We start from the raw sequence: 16720 nt of genomic DNA, 5'->3' as shown, positions 1-16720 counted from the left end.
TAGTAAAATAACAAATGACTTTCTATATATTAGTAAATTCAGATTTGCAGGAAGATCTTTGCCAGATTTCCATATTTCTCAGGCAAGAAACAGAACACTTCACTGTGTAATGGGAATGCAGGCTCACACTCAACTCAGAGTCACTCTTCAGGGTCCGTGTGTTGCAACCTGGTGGAGAAGCCTCGTGGTTCCAGTTTGAGGGTGGAAACACTCTACTATCGATACCAACTAAACGGCTGTCTCTAAGTTGATGTTCATAAGGCAATTTTTGCTCTAGCCCTGCTGGTTAGAGAAATCACATCCTGTAACTTACACACACTTCTAGAACTTCCGTGCATTCCTCCTGTCCAAACTGGCTGTAGAAGAGTCTGACCAGTTCCTTACCAAACTAGTTCCTTGTCTTCCTGGGTTCAACACTGGATATCAAGCTTCCCTTGATGTGTAGGTGTGGCCACGTGACAAGGTTCAGCCAACAGACTTTGAGCGGAATGAACACGCACCACTTCCAGGCCTGGCTCATAATGAATTCCAGTGAGCGCTCCTCGTTGCTCATCTGCCCATGAGGTGCATAGGAAGCTGATGTTCTGGCCACAAAAGATGGAGGAGGCTGGGGTCCTTGAAAGGCTTCCTAGAGGGCTCCTTATTTTGGAAGGCACCAGAACATAAAGTAAACTTCTACCGTGGTGAGCCACCAGAATTTAGGAGCTAACCTGTTACGGAGGCCAGGGCTACCCAACTAATAACATGACCATAGATCCAAAGACACTGTGCACTTTATTGATATAAAGAGTTAAAATTCCAAAATCAAGAAAAGTCTATTTTAATTAACAATCACTGCCGCTGAAAGAGGAAATGTCTTAGGAAATGAGGAAAGACATCATAATTGCAAATCGAAAGAGTGTTTAATCCTACTCCTGGTGATTGAGGTCATTAGCAAAAACAACAAGAGAAGATGGGCCATCATAAGCATAAGCGGACTAGAAGGAACACAGACTTTCAAGCCAGAAGGAGACATGTGCAAATTCCATGCTCTGTTATTTGCTTATTTTGTAAGCTTGAGCAGTTTGATTAACCTTTCTCAGAAACCGTTTCTTCTCTACAAAATGGGAATTATGAAATTTAGTGGACAGGATTTTGCAAAGATTTTACACACACACACACACACACACACACACACACACACAGAGGAAGTAGCCAGGCATTCGGCTTCCACTTCCTCAGGGAAGTGTTGATATTACCAGTTGATATTAACAGAATATAGATTCTTGATTTTTGAGTTTCAAAAGCCTAGATCTGGTCTACTGCCAAACGTTCGGAAGGGAAAAAGACATTTAAAGGAAGGTTTTCTTTACTCCTGTACCAGAGAAGATTCCTCAGATTGTGGGGAGGGAAACAGGGGGGAGGGGCTGCAGGAGAATTCTGAAAATTCACTACGGATTTGTGTCCCTCGGGGGAAGGCATGCGGAAGAGAGGGAAGAAACCCAGGGAGACCCAAGAGAATCTGAGCGCAGAGGTAAGCCCGGCCTCCTCGTTCCTGAGGACAGCCTCTGACGGAACACCGTGGACAATAGTCTCCCCTACTCCTCCCCCAGTGCCCTCTGCCTGACCTGAATCACTCTGTGAAGAAGAAAAGAAGAAAAGGGCATGGGCAATATCTAGGCAGGTGGGTCTTCTACAGCCTCTGAAAGTCGCCACCCACCCCAGTCTGGCCTAAGAGCATGTACGTAGAGTTCTTTCTGTATTACACAGTGAGGGGCATCAAAGGCTCAGAGAACTGCCCAGATCGCACCGTGCCACTGCAGATGGGTATAAAAGCTGGTCCAGGAAGCAAGTGCCTGTGTGGACCAACAAGCAAGGACATGAGGGGGAGGCTGGCATCTCCACGGATGCCAGGTCCTACGAAATGACAACCAAGGAGCCGACGCTCTGCCCCACCGTCGGCTCTGCTTACTGCACGCACCACACCACGCTTCACAGCTCTAAGCCTGCAATAACGAAACTTCTATTTCCTCCATTCTATGAAATTAGATTGTCAAGGAAAGACAACATTATGGACTGAAAATCCCAGTGCAACAGTTGTAATTGACAACTCGTTGGCATTCTTTTTATCAACGCGATAGAGGTACATGGACTTAAGTCATTATTGAAATGTTTCACACATTTCTCCTTAAGTTTCACATGCCTGTTAAAAGACTTACTTCGATCGGTAATGATTGTTCTAGCCTCTTGATTGCTGGTCTTGTTTTTCAAATTCTGGGCGGCAGTAATGAGTTCTTCCAACTGGGGGCGCCTCTGTTCCAAATCCTGCAGTGTGGCCTGGAGCAACAAATACAACAACATGAGATTCTCCAGCATCGTGCATTCCTGTCATGGAATACAAAGTGAAGTGTGATTTTCAAACCAACCAGAGTACTTTTTAGAAATAAAGAAGATGTTATGGGATATAAATCTCTTTATAGAGAACCATTTAACAAGAGATGTGTTTTATTCTTACATACCAAACGTATTTCAAATGAAGATCTTGATTATAGATTTGCTCCACTATTTTAAGAGCTGAGACAGTCATTCCTGAGTACTTCGTTTTACTCAACCCAATATATGAGTGCCATGACTAAGAAATGCAATTTTGAAATATGACCATGTATTTAAGAGATAGGTATTTATACTTGTAATCTCATTCTGCGTGGTGTCAAAATTAAGGTGTATATGTTAGAAACAGAAAAAGCACAAAAGTGATTTAAGAGATATAAATGATTTAACTTCTTTGCACCTGAGATTCCTTACCTATAAAGGACATGAGACAAACAAGCTAAATCAGTCTTTCTTCAAAGTCGCCTCCAATAAGAATCGCCTAACTCCTTTGGCTCAACCCCTCCCAAAATGAATGAATGAGTGGGGAGAAGGACTGGGAATCTGTATTTCTAACAAATTCTCCACTTAATTTTTAGGATTGGGCAAGTTTGGAAAGTATTCATATTCTTTATTACACCTGATTTTAATTTAATACACTTTAGATAAAAGTACCAAATAGAATGAACCCAAGAGATACATATCTTGTATTCATAGATAACAATATTAATCATTAAGAAATTCCTCCCTCCTTCAAGTGTCCATCTATTATCTCTGTTATCTCATTCTCTTTACATAAAGGGCCAAAATCCCAGTGATATTTACAAAGGAGTGTGGGGGAAAAAACATATCTCCCTTGTTCTTATTCTAAAACGCAATATATTTTAGTTTCGGAAGTATAATGAATGTTTTGTTGTTAGTTTATAACCACTACGTGACAGATGATTTATACAAGTTTTCTCATTTTTATTCTAATAACTGCACTAATAACCAAGCCAGAATTCTTCATGGTTTTAAACCCAATGGTCTTCCTGCCACCACATAGGGCTGACGAAAGTGGAGAGATGAAATGTGGCAGACAGTAAAGTTTCTGAAAATTAGCCATCTGCTACATCCTTTGCTTGCTGCAGGATTTCTATGGATTTTTGTTTTTGGAAAAGCCTAATTTTGATCATTCTGGAGTGCTTCTTTGGTGAAGCGGTAGGAAGATAGGCCTTGCGATTTAAGCTCAACTGCTTTTGGTACCATTAAAATAATGGGAAGAACTTATCCAAACATCGCACACCTATTTTGAACACTTTTCCTTTCTCAGTATTGAAACATTGGAGGGGCTAACTTCTAACAAAATTTCCACATTTGTAAGCTGTGATTGCTCAGAAGAAAAATCCAATTTTCAGGTTTCTAAGTTTTATGGTTTCTTTACACAAAAGGGTGTTTGAAATATGGAACAAATTGCCAAAGACAGCTATTGAGGTAAGTGGCATAAGTCAGTTGGAGAGTACTGAACAAATGTTAAAGTAGGGACCATATATAGTAGTAGATAGATTTTATGAAATAAGATGTTTTCCAGGGTTAGAATATTAAACTCTGGTCATCTGTAACGTAGCAAGCTGAAAGGGTGCTTTGGAATTCCTGACTCTTAAATGCTTCATACATTAGACTGAAAAAAACCCAGACTTACCCAGATGCCTCATATAAAGTCAGATCTTCCCTTTAGATTGAACAAAGAACTCTAAGTGCACATAGCTAGCAAAGAGTACATATTCATTCATTCATTCATTTATTCACTAACTCATTCTTCCATTTTCTAAATATCAACTCCTAGGCCCTCTTCTAGGTGTTACAACTATAGCAGAGAATGAGAACCTTAGCAATGCTTTCTGTAATTTCAATGAAAATTTATGTTTTTTGATACCTGGACATTTTTATAGAACAAAGATTATCTTTATTATTTCCCTTGGACTTAATATTAATTCACCCTCAAACAACCAGGCAATTCTTCACTTCTCACCTCTGGATACATTACTCCATGTGGTGGGCCATACTTTTCTCCCCTTCTTTAGGATTACAAAGTTTGTTTAAGAAGTGTGTTGTGGAAGGAACCTGATCAACTTTAATCCGAACCGTACCAGGCTCTAAATATGAAACCTGACCACAACGAATAGCTTTCACCGTTGAAATTAACAAGCATGTCAGTTTAGACTTAAGACGAGCCATTTTCCTCTCTAATGAACAAAGGAGGTCTCAGGATATTGTGAAACCTCTTCTCTAGTTGGGTGATTCTCTAATTCTGCTGACAGACACATGGTTTGCAAGCACCTGAGAAGATTATTAATGACATCCTTTGAAGCAGCCTCCTTAAAAATCTGAGGAGATTCACAATTGCAAGGAAACTCTGCTTTCCAAAGTACTTCAAAACAAATTCATAACTCTTTATACCGCTCTTTAGTCAACCGACACAAACATCTATTTCAAAAAGGAAATGGTACAAAAACAATACATATTGCTATGGAATTTATAAGGCACTAATATACTCAGTAAATAGTGCTTTTTAAGTAGAGAAAAATGGGCATTTTCTTCTTTGATTTTTTTCCCCTAGAAATAAAGAGAAGACTTTGAATACAGCGTACATTTAAGTGTTGTTTTCTTTAAGGTATTATAAAAAACGGCTACTGAAAGACTTTCCCAATAATGAACAGAACCCATGCATGCTGTGAGAAAAACAATTTTTTTTTTCTTCATTCGGTTTTCTTTGGAATATACTCAATTTATTTGTTATTACAATTTCTTTGACTGGACAACTGAGCTTTATAATCCCATAACTTCTCAAATACAGTGACCTGCATCTTTGTTCCACTGAACTACCCACAGATGATGAAACACCTACCTACCTCCCAAGTACCCATCTACGCAATTCTGTTCTCTGCCCCCCAATCTGGCTCTCTTAGCAGATGCTACTGTCTCCAAACCTATGTTTTGTCTCTACTCTCCATCCTCATAGGACCACCAATCCTCTTCTATCCTTCAGCTTCTTCATTCCAGCTTTAGCTGTCTCTATTTGTCATGCTAAACAAGTAGAATGCTAATTCTGCTGATCTATTTTTCCGATGTGAGCCCAGGTACTCAGTGCATGTATAACTGAAGCGAACAAGGCTAAAAGCGTTACATGCTTAACTGCAAATAAGCATGATAATTGAGCATGTCTACATGGAGTCTATCGTTCTAGAAGGAACAAATACAAGAGAGGTAAGGAATCAATGCTATTTCTCAGGAATCACAAGCCAGCTAGGGGGCTTTACTAAAAACAGCTTACCCCTTGGAGATGAGAATTCATCATGGATTCCACTAGCTGAGCAAAGATGGAAGGAAGAAAAAAAACTTCAAATACAAAGTGAATCTTAAGTCATTAATCCTTCTAAGTCCCCCCAGGGTTAAAGGAAGTGGTTATAAATAGCAATCTTATGAAAAAGGGAGTTAACAATGAAGCCACACATACTATAAGTAGGTCATTTGAGGCTCTTAGAAAGAATTACACTTTGTTATTGTATTTGTTAAAATGGAATTTTACCTAAGTAATACTCAAAGAGAAAACTCGATGTTTACTTGAATATTTAGCATTGAGATGTCTGAGAAAAGACCTTAACAACAATCTGTCCATATTTTTATATATTTTTTACAAAACTCCACAATGTTCACATAATTACATTTACAACAAAGGCCCGTGGTGAATTGCCGTTGCTGCCATTTTCAGAAGATAAACAGGAATTAAGCTTACACGTAACGTAAACATGTAGATCGTATCCCCTTTTATTTACAACTTTAACAATTAACATGGAAGACTGACAAGGTGAAAGTTTACAGAACCACTTTATGTAAGTAAGAAAGTAAGCATTTAAGCCAGGGAGGTCCTCACTGTAGCCTTTCTGGTAACCAAAAGAGTTTTGCCTGTGAGGACGCTCATCATCCATCTAGCTTTCAACTGCCTCACTGAGCACCTTCGTTCTGGCTTCTGCTCTTGCGTTTGGCTGCCTTTCCAAACAGATTGGCCAAATCCAAAGTTATCTTTATTGTCCACTTCCTCATTTCTCACTCACATTTTAAACTGGCTCGGAGATTTCCTGCTTGGCATGATTCCTCTGCTTCTCTGAATGGTCTACCAGCACCTCTGTTGGTGATGTCTTCATAAAAACTTCCTAACTATAGTCGGCTCTCCTTTCGTCCTTCGTTCATTCAAAAATATGTTTATAACGTGCACTTTATTTATTTATTTAAATGAGGACTGAAATTTTTTTTAGAATCTTTTTTTATTTTTTAAAAAGATTTTATTTATTTATTTTAGAGAGGGAAGGGAGGGAGAAAGAGAGAGAGAGAGAAACATCAATGTGCAGTTGCTGGGGGCTGTGGCCTGCAACCCAGGCATGTGCCCTGACTGGGAATGGAACCTGCGATGCTTTGGTTCGCAGTCAGTGCTCAATCCACTGAGCTACACTAGCCAGGGCCTGCACTTTATTTTTATATGATTTTCAAATGACAGAAAACCTACAAGAGTGGTCAAAGAAGCCCACCTGGCCTTTCACTTCGATTTATCAATTGTTAACATTTTGCCACACTTGTCACTTACCATTCTATCATTCTCTCCGTTTATATAATACCTCTATATGTAATATTACAGATATCGTTTTTTGAACCATTGAAGAATAATCTGTAGATATCATGCCCTTTACCGTTACATACTGCAGTGTTTATTTCTTAAGAACAAAGACATTCTCTTATATAACCTCAGCTCAATTTAAAAGTCATGAAACTTAACGTAGTTTTAGTACTTTAATCCACATTCTTTATTCATAGTATGGCAATTATCCCCTTAATTGCATTTCATTTGCTGACCTGGGCTCGTGCATTGTATTTAAGTTGTCACATGCCCTTAGTCTCTTTAATCTGAACTAGTTCTTTGCCTTTCTTTGAACTTCACATCATTGAGTGGCTTGAAGAATACAGGCCACGTATTTTGCAGAATGTCCTCCAAACTGGGTTTTGGCAACTATTTTTTGGTACTTACATTGTATCAGTCACTGAGCTGGGTACAGGGGACACAGCAGGAAAGGAGGAGCAAGTCACTATTCTCAAGGAGAAAATGAACTAGTAGTGAGGACAGTCAATATGAGTCAATAAGCCGTTACAATAAACGGAGGAGAGTGTTATGGTAGGGGAAGCATGGGGGGTTATAAGACAATGCTGCAGAGATATTTAACCAAACACGGGTCAAAGAGCATCTTCCAAAGGAAGTGCAGCTTCAGTACTTCTTCGTCTAAATCATACAAAATGTTTTTTAATTGTCTCTTGGATTCAATTTTTTTGTAAGTTTTTTTTTCAGCTTTATTTGGGTTGATTTGGCAAATTGAAATTGTATATAAAGATGTACAACTTGATGTGAAATAATCACCACAAACTAACTAACATATCCATTATCGTAGTTACCTGTGTGTGTGCGCGTGTGTGTGATATGAACACTTACAACCTACTCTCTTAGCAAATTTCAAGTATATAATATGTTATTATTTGTAGGAGACCATTCTGCATGGCGTGGGCTCAGCTCCCACTGGAAGATGCACAGGACCCACACCCACGGATAGGTTCTCTGTGAGGAATCAGGCCTGCAATGTACCTAGGCCGCTATGAGTCTTGCTTTTTGCTGAAACTCCCTCACCGTGCATTGAGGCCATTTACTGCAAAGCAACTTCCTAAAATCCATGCTAAACCTTCCAAGGATGAGTGTAACCAGTGTGACCACTTTTGCCTTTTCATTTGCAAATATCCCTCTTCTGTGATGTGATTAGCAGCATTGGCTCCTTTGTTTTCTGTAAAAGGTAACCACCTAAAGCGAACCTGTGCAGCATAGTAAATGAGGACCATCATGTAATGTGCCGGGGGGGGGGGGGCGGGGGGGGAATAATAATAAAGGCCTGTCATGGTAGAGGATGCAGCTTTTCCTCCCCTTGAGAGAAAAGCCATGCTGTCCCTTTTTCTCCACCAGACTTGGTAGTCTGTGTGAATGTCTCATTTCATCCATAATGATGCGGACACTGCGGGCCAGTGTCCACATCAATTATTAACTCAAGTTACCATGGTGTAAAATAGTGGTCTAGAACTTACTCGTCTTGTAACTGAAAGTTTGTACTCAATGACCACCTCCTTCCCACTTCCCTCTCTCCGCGCTCCTGCCCTCCCCGCCTACCACTTCCAGGCCTTGGTAACCATCATTCTACTCTGTTTCTCTGAGTTTGAATTTTTTGATTTGTCTCTCTGTGTCTGGCTCACTTCGCTTAGTATATTGTCTATATTATCATGAATGACAGGATTTCCCTCTTCCTTAAGGACGTTTAGGTTGTTTCCACATCTTGACTATTGTGAGTAGCACTGCAGTGAACGTGCGGATGCAGGTATCTCTCCAAGGGCCTCATTTCACTTCCTTTGGAAAGATGCCCAGAGGTGAAATTGCTGGATTACACGGTAGTTGTATTTTTCATTTTTTGTGGAACCTGCACACTGATTTCCATGTTGGTTGCAACCATTTACATTCCCAACAATGTACAAGGGTTCCCTTCTCTACACACCCTTGCCAACACTTGTTATTCCTTGTCTTGTTCATGATAGCCATTGTAACGAGCGTGAGGGGATGTGTCATTGTGGTTCAAATTTGCGTTTCCCAGATCGTGAGTGATGTTGACCTTCTTCTCGTACCTGTTGATCATGTGAATGTCTTTTTTTGAAAAATGTTTATTCAGGTCCTCTGCCCATTTTCAAATTGGATTATTTGTTTTTTTTGCTACTGGGTTACATGAGTTCCTTATATATTTTGAATCTTAACCCTTTGTCAGATATATGGTGTGCAAATACTTCCTCCCATTCCATATGTTGCCCTTTCATTCTGCTGATTTTATCTTTTGCTGTAAAGGATTTTTTTTAAAGTCTGATACAATGCCACCAGTCTATTTTTGCTTTTGTTGCCTGTGATTTTGGTGTCGTATCTAAAACATCCTTGCCAGACTAATGGCAAGCTTTCCCCCTGTTTTCTTCTAGTAATTTTGTGCTCTCAGGTCCTCACACATCGCTACCGCTAATACCTGCTGCGACAGTCATGAGCACATGCAAGACTTTTACAGGCGGGACCTAACTGACCGGGGACCCCAGCTGCTGCCCTGGGAAAGCCCTTACTACACTGAACAGAAGCCACCCCTACCTCCCCACCAGTACCTCAGTGTCACTGAGACATTGCAACAGAGCCGTTCTTCGGAGATGTGGAGCTCCTCTGGGTGACTTGGGCCCAATGACTCCCCAGCAGCTTTGGGGAACCTGCCTGAGACTGCAGACGGGAATGCTTGTATCCAACCTTCTATCTGACCTTCTATCTGACCTTCTATCATTCTTTCCTTAATTCGGGGCGCACTTGCACTTGGGTCTGAGGGCTCTTCCACCTTCCCTGGCTTGCTTCTTGTTTCATGTGTTCGTAGATATTTCCTCTAATAAAATCATTTCCTGTTTAAACTTGCCTCGGAACATTTCATCTTGGGCCCCAACTCATATACCCACTTTTGCCCTTCTAGACCCTAAACCTCTTTTGTTTAAACATTTTATTTATTTATTTTTAGACAGAGGGGAAGGGAGGGAGAAAGAGAGGGAGAAAACATCGATGCGTGGTTGCCTCTTGAGCGCCCCTTACTGGGGACATGGCTTGCAACCCAGGCATGTGCCCTGACTGGGAATTGAGCTGGTGACCCCTTAACTTGCAGGCTGGCACTCAATCCACTGGACCACACCAGCCAGGGCCCTAAGCCTGTTCATATCCATATAATATGATGATTCCATGATATCACCAAGTAGATGTATAACTCACAATTACTGGACATTATTAACACAACTCTTAAGATTCCATTCGAGTGAATTAACATTTTAAATTTGCTCTATTGAAAACAACTGCTGGGTTTTTTTTCCTGTTTTTAAATGAATGCCTCCAATCCTCGCCCCTCCTGTAATAAGGGTAGGGAGGTAGAGGAAGTGGTGGAGGGTATGGAGGGGATAAATGGTGATGGAAGGAGACTTCACTTGGGGTATTGAACACCTAATAATGTACAGATGATGTATTACAGAATTCTGCACCTGAAACCTGTGTAATTTTGTTACCAGTGTCACCCCAGCAAATTCACTAAAATGGAAAAGAACAATAAAACTGAAAGATGACAGTAAAAAAATTGCTACTAGAAAAAAATGGGTGTGGCCATTAGTTTCAATGAGCTTAGAATTTAACAGGAGGACAAGAAGATTATTTAGATGGTTCACACAGTAATGGTGCGGTTCCATTATACGCATATAGCTCAAGTACACTAGGGTATTGAAACAAGCCACCAGGAATTCTTTATGTGTAACAACCACTAGGCTTCCTGGAAGAAATGCAAAAAGAACTGTGGGCCATTTCTCAGATGTGGCAGACAGCAAAGCTAAGACAGGAAACAAATTTCAACCTATCTGAGTGAAAAGTGCCCTGAGCAGGCAGAGACCTCGATTATGGCTAAGTTCATGGGGGTGCAGCCTATGCCGTGCCTGGGCTCTGGACATGGAAGGGCTCCATGCCTGGTTTTCTGCGCTGCTACCGCCCTTGCTATTCTTGATGAGTTTTTAAATGCGGGGACCTGAATTTTTATTTGTAGTTGGACTCCATAAATTACGTAGCTGATCCTGACCTCAATCCTGAAGTTAGCAGAGAATAAAAGTTGTGCACCCTGTCCGAAACACTAGTTAATCAGTGATGAGGAAAAACACATTGGAACCTGAATTCAATTACATTAATCACATGCCTCTTGCCGAGTTCCTGAGAATGTATTTTACATTTCTGTAAGTAGCACTCATGAGGCTGAAAAGTACATGCTTTGGGGAAAGCAGAACAGTCGGTAGTCATCTGAGATGGGACCCTAACAAAACTATTGCTTCTTGGAGAAGCAAAGTCATTCAATAGCAGTAGAAGGAAGGCAGGGGACCTGCGAAGAGAGTGGTGAACCATCTGAGGAAAGAATTTGGGATTAAAAGGGGAACCTGTGGTTCTGGCAACAAGAATGGCTGCTGGGATGTCTAGTTCATTTCCAGTTTTTACCTAAACATTAGTTGTTCCCAAGGCTACGGAGACCTTGGGAAATTTATGTGGGAAAAAACTACTAATTAATGCCACAATGACATACCTGCAACTGACATGACCAGCACTTGGCTAGTAGATGTAAGACAAATAAAACTTGGCTTCTTTCCTCAAAATAAACTAGAAATTTAGCAAACAATAAAGACTCAAAAACAACAAATGCAGTGGAAAATAATATTAACAACAGCGTAGTTACTTACTGAGCACTTACATGTGCCAGAAGAATGTAACAGAAAGTAATGGGTAAGAGAATGGACTCTGGAGTCACGCCTGGGTTTGAACCCTGGCTGCCATTTACCTGCTTTATTATTTTCACCAAGTGACTTCACTGCTCTCTTCTTCATTTCCCCCACTGTAAATGAGGATACTAAGACTATCTACCTCTTCAGTTCGTTATGAGAATAGGGTTAATGTATGTAAAATGCTCGGATCATTTCCTGTCACTTAGAATGATAAAAGTTTTAAATTTAAAAAATGATCAATTTAGTTTTCACTACATTCCATGAGGTAGGAACTATTATTATCCCCATCTCACAGTTAAGGTCAATGAAAGAAAGAGAAGTCTAGCAATTTGTCCAGGATCACAGGTTAATAAGTGGCAGAACTCCTAACACAGACAATTTGGCTCCAGAGCCCACGCACTTAAGAGCTATGATACAGTTTCAAAGTACCTAGGCTATCCTGAAGTACAGTCTAGCTATGATATAGCCCGACATAATTATTACACAGGTGTGAATAAATGGGAAGATGAAACGGGAAATTGACTATGTAACTCATGAAATACTGAATCAGTCAGGGCCCCTGCAATACACAAATGACTCATTCAAACTGGAACTGGGAGCCTTTCCTCCTCAAGGCCTGAGAGGTTAAGTGGAAGGTACAGTTAATAGAATCTGAGAAGTGGCTGCTGGGAGAGGACTGCTTGACAGGCACCATGGCTGTCAGTCAGGAAAGAGACCCAGCTGTCCTGAATTGCTGTCCTTTCATGTGTTGCTCTGTGAGTGCCTTTTACATTAGAAGGACTCAACCAATGAGTAAGCATTGCCCATATTATCCATCCTTTCAGGATAGAACAGGAAGTTAGACAGCGGATCTGAGAAAGTGTCCAGCAAAAGTACCAAAGTGAATAGTAAAGAAAGAAACAACCTTGGCTGATGTGGCTCAGTGGATTGAGTATAGGCCCGTGAACCAAAGGGTCACCGGTTCAATTCCCAGTCAGGGCACAGGCCTGGGTTGTGGGCCAGGTCCCCAGTAGGGAGCGCACAAGAGGCAACCACACACTTACGTTTCTCTTCCTCTCTTTCTCCTTCCCTTCCTCTCTCTAAAAATAAATAAAATCTCCCAAAAGAGACAAAAGGAAAGAAATTCTTATAAAACTCAAACTCAATAAGATAGTCTATGAAATGTATTTCTCTGCCTATCATAACATATTTCCTATTTTTTGGTATTCTTATGGGCTTAAAAAATGTATCTTAAGCCTCACAAGTTTGAGGCTTTTCTTGTAATAGAAAGCTAATCTACTATTAGTATGTTATTTTCAAAGTGACTTCTTTCCCTTTGTTGAAAAAGAGATTACGATGACCATTTTCAAATTATCCTGTCACAGAAAACTTAAAGGATTGATTTGCTTGCCATTTCATGAAAGTCTTAGCATGCAAAAATGAAAACTCCGCTCAGTTACATAAGCCAGTGAGTAAATAATGTGGGCTAAATTGGGGATCTTGCAATACAATTTCAAAGTCAAGAAGAAAGAAGAATTTTAGGCTATAATTTTGGATAATGATTTACAAACACATTTCTCAGCTGACAGAAAAGGCACGATATTTTTGGCTATTGAACATTAAATCTGTTAGTTATTCCACATTGTTCACACTTCTTGAAACTCCATTGTTCTGTAAATTTAGCATATTGACAAAGGATAATTGTGGCAGTTTTAAGATGAATTTTTGTCACATGCATCATATTTTCAGGCTTTCAATAGTATGACCCAAAGAAATAAGTGAAATAATTTTCTCTCTACATGTATTTGAAGAAAGGGAAAAACTGAAACCATGTTACAATATACATATGTTGGGATTGTTCCTGCTCAAATTTTCCATTATCGATTTCTTGTTCTATCTTGAATCACATCATTTTGGAATCATTCTAACTTCAACTGATGGAGCTACATTTCCTTCTATCAAATCAGAGTACCCTGTTCAGCAAACTGAATTATAAGGGAACCAAATTAATAAGATGGAGGATAAATTGTATGACATGAGTAGTGAAATATAAGTATCTAAAGGCATTAATCATATTATCTTTCTGGGTACAGAACATCCTGATTTTTGCATCCTAAAGATGTTGCCCAAAGTCTGCAGAATTCCCAGATAAAGGAAGCTAGAGCTGACAAGTCACTGAGCACTGATCTATCAAATGAGTCGAAAATATTTATTGGCACAGTACACTATAGTAGGGAGTGTGCCTTATGGCTGATAGAGGATGGCATGAAAGAGCCTGCTCAATGAATTCAATGAACTTACAATGAACTTGTAAGGAGACGACCTTCAGGCCTGCCCATGCGTATGCACACGTGCAGTTAGGCAGTAACAGAAGACAATATGCAAATGACAGGTGGAACGGTCTATAGACTGCAGACTATGCTAATGACTTTCTGACGAATGGAATTTTAATATGAGCAGGCTCTGGGAAAGGGCCATAAAGGACCAGAGACCTGAACTATTACTTGGAGGATGGACAGGATTAATAATGACCCAGGCAAGAGAAAGGGGGGATTCTAGGACACAGATGGAGCTTAGTCCAGTGTAGGGAGGCCTGAATACACCGGAGTGCTTGGAAAACAGTGGGGAGGGCAGGTCTGTACTGAGCAGAACCATGATGACTGTGACGAAGTTGGCAAGGGAGACCGGGGGCTCTGAACATCAAATGAATGAATATTACGTTGAAGGCAATGGGGAGTCACTGAGGGCTGTAGAACAGAGGAATACCCCAGTAAAAGAGGCATTTTGGAAATATTAACCCTGCGCTCTTGCATCCAACGTCATTAAGAAGAGGGGACTGGGAAAGCAAATTGCAACGATCCAGCGAAAACCTCATCTGTCCCCTTTGATTCAATTTCCCATCACAAGAACATGCAAAAACATCTCTAATTGAACCTCATGCATTGTTTTATTTCAGGAGGAAAGAAGTCTACTGCATGTAAGCAAAGTAAATGTAACTAACCCCATTGATTGTAAAAAAAAAAAGTGTCCCAGAGAATTATTAAACAGCTTTTCTGATCCCATTTGTAATATTATATTAAATTGGGTGGGGAAGAGAGGGACTATTAGTTTCAGCCACCAAAAAAAGTAAACATTCAAAATATTGTGTCAAATTCTTCCATTCCTGCTGCCAAGAGGAAACAGAAATTTTCAGAATATGGGGGAGAACTGCCTCTCTCCAGAAGTATAACTTCGAAGATCATTACCAAGGTAATAAGGACTATGAATATATCAGGATGCCATATTTTGTGAACCTAACCGTCCATGTCCTTTTCGAGCTATTACTGCATGAGACCTATGGTATTTCCTTTGGAAAATGAGTTTTCGGATAATGCCACCTGCTTGTAGGGAAGGAGGAGCCTGTGATTTAACAAGCACAGGACTGATCCCTACCACAACGAAAAGTTGAAGCGAATAAAAGGTTATGCTAAAAGTGTATTCAACCTCTTCATGTTTTCAAAACATTTTAGAGAGGCCCCTTACTTACGTACTGAGACAAGAACCTCGGTTTTGATTGCCAACTGCAGCCATCAATAAATTGAGGCAGAGCGAGAGATCTGACTGTTCTGTGACGCTACCTGTACGTGGCAAGGGAAGTGGGGGAAGCGAATGATTCTCTAGAGGCAATTCAATTCTTGTACACAATCAGTTGGTAGAATCCAAGCCCCCAAAGGCTCTTTTCCTGTCTCCAAATGGCGGGTGTTTAGACTTGAATTATCAAAATAATTGGCACAGCTGTTTGATTCAGGTCGCACAGAGAGGGACAGAATCAGACTCGGTTTGTTCTTCTGTAAGAATGAAGATAATTACACATATATCAACCAGTCTTGGGGAGATTAGAGCTATAAATCTATGTCTAAGAATTCAAATACCTTAGGTAGAAAGTAGTCATAGAGAGCTAGTCCAGGATTCTTTATAGTAACAGCCATGGCAGAATCTGATAGGTAGAATATGTATTTAATCCATCCAGTCTCAACCCTGCAACCTCAGCAAGTTCTGGGCGCTACAGACTGAAGAAAACACATGGGCAATAGACGATCACGTGCTCACGTAAAGGCAGGAGAGTTTCATGGTTCGGAGACCTCTTGGAGGTTTACAAACAAGTATAAAATGAGAGACAGAGAGCACACAGGCACACCTGCATGCATTCCCACGGGGCTGAATACAAAAGGGAGGTGTGCACAAATCCACACCATCGTTTACCTCAAAACGGTGTGGTGTGTACCATTTGCACACGCTTAAGGGGAAAAAAGCTTAACGATTTGGTCTCATGCCTAACAACAGACAACAAACCCTGCATATTCTCAGAGACTGACATTAATCTATTTCTGCTCAGAAATTATATGACCGGGGAAAAGGTAGAAATGTGCCTTTGATTGGATGCTATGTGTTTAAGCCCTGGCTTAGGCTGGAAATCATTTGCAGAGATCATTTCTTGGTAGGTGAGTAGAGTTGCTATTATGGAGTGTTAATACACTTGCGGGGAAGTGTTGCTGCGGGTAGGAGGTGTGAGACATTGATCCGGAGGAGCCCGGGAGATGGGCTATTTATTTTTTGCTGTTGTTAAGGGGAAAATTTCTATAATAAAACAATGATTCTGCTTCTCGGTCAGAAAATAGCATTTGATGACATAAAAGCTCTCTTCAATAAGCAAAGAACAGACTGGTATTGGGGGATATAAAAGTTCTAACAGAGTATCTAATCCCTGTAGAAGCATAAGAGCCTTTCACTCAATGGAAACTTGCGGTGTGACAGTTTTAAAGGAGGGGCATAATCTATAGGGAAAATCTCTGATATACTTTCTAGTTCCCACAACTGTAGTGGTTCAAATTTTATTTTATTGTTATTTTTAATTAAATTTATTGGGGGTGTTATTGCTTAGTAAAATTATACAGATGTCAGGTGTACAATTGTGTAATACATCATT

The 16720-nt window shown here is 40.3% G+C and overlaps 1 protein-coding gene across 4 annotated transcripts in view; it reads right to left on the bottom strand.

Annotated features, from left to right (window-relative positions):
- The window catches only part of DMD (dystrophin), a 1939942-nt gene that overhangs the window by 578501 nt on the left and 1344721 nt on the right, over window positions 1–16720 (bottom strand). For all 4 annotated transcript variants that reach the window (XM_045855895.1, XM_045855896.1, XM_045855898.1 and 1 more), the window contains one exon: window positions 2199–2316. In XM_045855895.1, coding sequence (XP_045711851.1) covers window positions 2199–2316 — 118 coding nt within the window. The remainder of the gene's footprint in view (window positions 1–2198; window positions 2317–16720) is intronic.

Source organism: Phyllostomus hastatus, unplaced genomic scaffold, assembly GCF_019186645.2.
Source record: "Phyllostomus hastatus isolate PE091 unplaced genomic scaffold, TTU_PhHast_1.1 phas_scaffold_12, whole genome shotgun sequence".
In the NCBI taxonomy this organism is placed as follows: domain Eukaryota; kingdom Metazoa; phylum Chordata; class Mammalia; order Chiroptera; family Phyllostomidae; genus Phyllostomus; species Phyllostomus hastatus.
This window is presented reverse-complemented; position numbering and strand designations above follow the sequence as displayed.